At 57.5% G+C, this 5,648-nt stretch overlaps 1 protein-coding gene across 2 annotated transcripts; it reads right to left on the bottom strand.

Annotated features, from left to right (window-relative positions):
* Positions 1 to 285: 285 nt before the first annotated feature.
* Positions 286 to 4,718, bottom strand: C1QC (complement C1q C chain). Of its 2 annotated transcripts, none has more exons than XM_008148114.3 (3): positions 4,575 to 4,718; positions 4,120 to 4,301; positions 286 to 1,103 (listed from the first exon to the last, which is right to left on the bottom strand). In XM_008148114.3, the coding sequence occupies exons 2-3, from the start codon at positions 4,298 to 4,300 to the stop codon at positions 547 to 549; spliced, it is 738 nt and encodes a 245-aa protein (XP_008146336.2). In that variant the 5' UTR covers position 4,301; positions 4,575 to 4,718; the 3' UTR covers positions 286 to 546. The 2 variants fall into 2 exon arrangements, with proteins under 2 accessions (XP_008146336.2, XP_028011180.2); XM_028155379.2 differs by having other exon boundaries at positions 4,595 to 4,718.
* Between the last annotated feature and the right edge of the window lie 930 nt (positions 4,719 to 5,648).

Here is a 5,648-nt window from a genome sequence, read left to right as displayed (position 1 = left end):
TTACCTGTGCACGGATGCCTTCCATGACAGCAGTGCCGCTCACCCAAACAAGTGCCAGCAGACGGCCCCTCGGTGACCTCTTGTAGCCTTCAACCACACTTGAGCATCTCTCTCCCAAATGGCCAAATGGTGCTGAGGGACTCAACATTGGCACCAACCTTTACTGAGCCCCAACTCGATGCCCTGGGTGAGTCTAGAGCCCACAGACAGCTATAGCTGGTGCAGTGCTGAAGATGAGGCGACCTGCTTCTTCAAGGTGGCCGTGAGACATCAGAGCCACGCGTATTTATCGATTTAATCATTTATTTGTATATCTCTCAGACTTCCAAGACTTGGGAAAAAGAATGATAGCACTGAAGGTGTTGGTAAAGTGTCAAAGGAGTGATTCCCGTAGGAACTCAGAGAAGGGAAAGATCTCATGGGGTGGGAGTCAGGGTGGGCTTCCTGGAGGAGGAGTCCATTAGGTGGGGAGAATGGCCCGAGCCAGGACACAGCAGAGCAGCTGAGAGAGGTGGGGTAGCCTGGGGCTGGAGCCGGCCTGCGCCCCTAGTCGGGGAAGAGCAGGAAGCCAGAGAAGACGCTGTCAGAGCCCGCTGTGCCCACCATGCCGTTGTAGTCGTTGACCCGCAGCCACACCTGCGCGCCCTCCTGCAGCTGCAGCAGCACGCCGCCCGAGCTGACCTGCTTGCTGTTGGACATGTGGTCACAGAAGGAGGTCACCTGGACATCGTCGCGGTAGAGCTGCACGCACAGGTTGGCCGTCTGGGACGTGTGGTGGACGAAGTAGTAAAGGCCGGGGACTTTGCAGGTGAACTTGCCTGTGCTCGTGTTATAGTGCCCCTGGGGGTTAGTGATGACCGTGTTGAACTTGACCAGGCTGTTGGACGCCGGGGCCTCTGCTGTCTGCCGTGTGACGGTGAACACCGACTGGTGCTTCTGCTTGTATCTGCCCTCCTCTCCCGGCTCCCCGATGGGGCCCATGATGCCGGGAGTCCCCGGCTGCCCAGAGGCTCCCATGGGGCCATTTTTCCCAGGAAAGCCAGGTGTGCCGGGTTCTCCCTTCTGACCCTTGGGTCCTCGTGTCCCAGGAATAGCTGGGATTCCTGGGGAGAGAGCAGGTGGGAAGTGATGGGGCAGGGGACGGGGCAAAGGGACCCTGGGGCTGTCCTCCGGGGACACACTCCTGGGGTTTGGTCTCTGAAACCTCCTTCCCCCAGATGCGCTGTCCACCAGGGAGCCGTGTGCAGGGAGTAAGGGGGGTGGCCAGAGGGGAGGGAGACCCCGTTTCAAGCCCTGCCCCCCTCCCACAGACCTGCCCGGTGAACTCGGTTAAGGCACCTGTCTCTTGGCCTCAGTTTCCACATTTGTGCTGGAGCGGGTAGGACTCGCCAGCTCAGGAGGTGCCCAGGGCAAGATCTCAGAGTGTCAGAGGCCACGACTGTCAGCCCACAGACAGCACGTGGCCTCAGAGACCTTCTGTTTGGCCTGCACGACGTTTTTTTAAAACTTTTTATTTAGAGCCCAACGTGAACAAATTCAGGCCTCACCCAGAAGTCTAGGTCCTTATTTTCTTGACAAAAATAAGAAGCTTGGTCACGGGCAGGTTTCCTGGAAAGCTCATGGAACTTGTTTCAGGCCCCATTGACTGGCATTGGCCCCTTCAAGGCCCTTAGCCTAGTTTTATATTTATAACTTTTTCAACATTTTATGTTGAAATAATTATAGATTCAAAGGAAGTTGTAAAAAAAAAAAAAAAAAAAAAGACAGCAAGGTCCCATATGCCCTTCACCTAGCTTTCCCCAGTGGCACATCCTGCATGGCTAAAGCACAACATCAAACCGGGAAATCGACCTTCGTGTGATCCACATGGCTCCACTTTCCCATGCGCTATGCGTGTGTGTGTGTGTGTGTGTGTGTAGTTCTAATACAATTCTGCAGCATGTGTAGCACCTCTCCCTGCAATCAAATGCATCCCTAATTTTGTATTATTTTTCTTAAAGAGGACTTCGCCATTTTATAAGTTACGGAGCCCTACAAAACCTGTATCTATTCCTCAAGCCAGCTTAGCACATGGGAACCACTGGATGGAGCCAAAGGGAATCTGCCCCTTTAAGGGGGCTGCTCTCTCCAGCTCCCCCAGCCCTACTCTGCCCACTTCAGCCCATGGTTCACCTTCCCTCATGTTGAAGATGAGGACATGGAGGACAGAGGCTCCACCAAGGCCATGTAGCTGGTATGAGGTGGAGTTTAGACGCAAAGTCAAGTCTGGCTGAGTTGCAGTCAGAATGTCTGATTCTTGCTTGCTACCGCCCTGATTATCTGCGCCTCTGTGAGATTCTTCTCCCCTTGTCCAAACCATGCTCATCTTTTAGGGCCTGATGCCAGTCTCTTCTTCCAGGAAGCCTCCCTGACCACCCTTGTCTGCCCCGAAGGCCGCTTCCTCCTCTGACTTCCTCCTAAGAGTGGGTAGTCTGTGCAAACCCATTTGTGACAGATCCTCTATAACGTGTGAGCCTTTTAGGTCCCAGGGTTAGGAATGGGGGCTCAGGACCCAACAGACCTAGGCTTCAGGCTGTGTGACCCTGGGGAGGTGACCTCCCCTCCCTGAGCCTCTTTTGACCAGTTGAGATAAGGGCATAATGGGATGGATCTCACCGAGCTACTGGGAGAGTGGGATGGGAGGATGCAGGCGCCTCACAGCAAGTGCTCAGTGAATGTCAGGTTTCTGCCATGGTTGAGCAGGGTCGTGTCTCATCTTTTGGTTGGGAGGGGCAGGACTCAGCAGGGGGCAGGGAGCCCGAGAGGCGGGGGAGTGTATCAGTGAAGGGAATGGCCTGTGGAGTTGGACAGGATTCTACTGTGTGACTTCAGGCAGGTTACTCAATCTCTCTGAACCTCAGCTTTGACATTCATAAAATGGGAGTACATCACTCCTTCAAAGGGTTTTGGCCTCCGTTTCCTCATTTCCAAAGGAGTTAACAATTTTATCTGCTCCATTTGGAACCGGGCCTGGCACAAGTAGGAGGTCAAAAATTGGTAGCCCTCAGGCACCCTGGGCAGTAAGGTGGCCAGAGATACAGGCTCCCCCAAAATGGCACACCTGGGATCCTCACTCAGCTCACCCCGAATTGCAGACTTCCTTCTGGAATGCTGGTAAAATACCGCTCCATTGCCAGGAGGGAAGCAGACAGTGAGGAAATTCTAAGGACATTCCTCTCCACTGCCCCCATTCCCCCAACCTCTGCCTCCCAGTCACCTCTGCCCACCCCCACCCCAGCCTCACACGTGCCACCTCCAGACACGCTCCACTTCCCAGATACGCACCTACTTTCAAACGAGGCACCAAAGACTCCAGGCTCGCCCACTGCCAGCCCCCCGCGGGTCCTCAGCCCCCTTCGCTCATGCTGGAGTTTGCCGTGGACAGGAGGTCCTATGACTGTGGCCCTGACTCCTCTCCCCCCACCCCTCCAACTACCCAGGTCCTGGGGAGCACAGATTTCTGAAGAAAACAATGATAACAGCAGCTCCTACCATAGCCTACACTTATCCAATGCTTACCACGTGCTTGGTGCTATTTTATATTTAAATGTAATCACCATAGCATCCCTGTGCAGTAGACACTGCCATCTCCCCATTTTACAGACGAGGAAACAGAGGCTCTGGCTGTTAAGTAACTTGCACAAGTTCACACAGTAGGAAGTGGTGGGGCTGGGATTTGAACTCGGTTCATCTGTGCATTGTCTTCATTCACTGTGCGGGTCCCCCCTTCCCCAGGGGCCCATGTTGCAGGGCAAGAAGTGGAGGGGTGGTAACGAAACAGTAGCCTAGCATTTCAGAATTTGCCAAAGTTTCACATAGCTCCTGTCCTGTGACCCTCCCTGCTGCCTGTGGGGCAGGTGCTCGGCCCCTCTCCCTGCCGACAGATGAGGACTCTGGGGGGTCTGAGGCCTGGGCCCTGAGGACAGAGGGCCTATACCTGCTGTGAGCCCTGGGCTCTGCCCGGGAGCAGGTGCAGCAGGAGGGACCACACTCCTTGCCATCAAGTTGCTGTCCTTTCCCCACTCCGCCCCCTGCCCCTAGGCCCTAGGCCACCCCTCCCCGCCAGGCCAGCCGACTCACCTGGTTCACCCTTGGGCCCTTGCAGTCCGTCATGCCCATCCTTCCCTGGGGCCCCGGGCATGCCTGGCATTCCGGGGATCCCGTAGCATTCGGTGGCGGCCAGGCCCCCAAGTGGCAGTGCCAGAAGGAGCAGCAGCAGGTTTAGTCCCAGGCAGGGCCAGATGCTGGCGCCCCTGTCCATCCTGGGGAAGGAGCTGGATGGCGAAAGCTCGGCCGGCCCACCAGCCCCTCGCCCCCCCTCCTCACCCTCTCACTCCAGGGCTCATCCCTCTCCGCCCTCAGGAACCTCCCTCCCGTCCCGGGGCCCCTCACCCTTGGGACCACACGATAGATGAACAGCGGGGTCCCTTCTTGGAGCTTAGAGAGGATGGGGACCCTCCTTCCTCACAAATCAGGCTGTCCCTGGGGCCATGTCTCAGGAAGGTGGTGGGGGAAAAGCTACCCGCGGCCCTCACCTGGACAGGGTCCTGCTCACCTGGGGTAGGAGGCTTCTGGTCTGGTCACTGAGATGCCCTCCGATCTGCTTCCCCTCTCCCGGGCAGGAGGACTCGGTGTCGGAGTGGACAGCGCGAGGAGGGCCTGGAGCGGACTGGGCGGCCCCCTCCTCCCCCCTTCCCCCCTCCCCCCTTCCCCAGGCCCACATCCCCTTTCCCATGTTTTCCCCTGACTCAGTACTTTCTTTCGGGTGCTGAGCCAGGCTGACCGCAGTGACACCCTGTGCCCTCCACCCCGGTCATAAGTGTCTGAAATAAGGAAATGTCCCCCCGCCGGGTCCGGGAAGGGTGTGTGCGTGTCTGTGTCTGTAAACACAGGCCTCCCGGGCAGACTGCCCTGCCACGTGGACAGCCCCTGGACTGGCCATCCCCGTTTGCGGCGTTTACTGCGCCTGAGGCTCAGCTGTTTCTCAGCGTCTCAGGAGGAAGTTAGAACCCCCTTACGGACAGGGAAACCGAGGCTCAGGGAGGTGCAAGCCTTGGCCCAAAGTCACGGAGTGAGTGGTTTCTTGGGGTCCAAAGCCTTGCTCTCACCCCTCTGCTTAGCTGCGCCCAGAAACAATCCTCACATATGCACTGGTCAAGTGGCAGGCCTTATTCTAGAAAGTTCCATACGCCCCTCTTCCCTATGATAGTTGGGGGGCGGACACCCGAATGGGCAAGCTTTGATGGCAGGCAGCCTGCGGTGTTGGACAGAGTCCTCTGGCTACAGAGCCGGCGGCTTCTGGGTCTCCTTCCAGCCACGCCACCTCCTTTCCCTGAGGCCTTCAGCAAACCGCGGACCCCACCCGGGCCTCAGCCTCCCGTCTGTGTACTGGGTGGTGGGGAGGCGGGGCTTTGCATGGTGGCACCTCTTCCTCGGGCCGGGCCCCTGGAGACCTCACCTTTCCTGCCAGCACCGCTTCTTCACCTCCATCCCCAGCACCCCGGCCTTTGGGCTTGGAGCCTATTACGGCCGGTGAGGGGGTGCCAGTGGGGCTGGGCTGGCAGAGCTGAGCGAGGCCCCCTCCTCTCTTTAGAGTCAGGGAGGAAGGA

The sequence above is a fragment of the Eptesicus fuscus genome, chromosome 9, assembly GCF_027574615.1.
Source record: "Eptesicus fuscus isolate TK198812 chromosome 9, DD_ASM_mEF_20220401, whole genome shotgun sequence".
In the NCBI taxonomy this organism is placed as follows: Eukaryota; Metazoa; Chordata; class Mammalia; order Chiroptera; family Vespertilionidae; genus Eptesicus; species Eptesicus fuscus.
This window is presented reverse-complemented; position numbering and strand designations above follow the sequence as displayed.

Bases quoted from the DNA above. Each gene is read 5' to 3' on its own strand.
- C1QC (XM_008148114.3), bottom strand. From the start codon at position 4,300: ATGGACAGGGGCGCCAGCATCTGGCCCTGCCTGGGACTAAACCTGCTG. The intron at 1,104-4,119 runs GTGAGTCGGCTG...CTCTCTCCCCAG, and splicing joins AGGGCCCAAGGGTGAACCAG to GAATCCCAGCTATTCCTGGG.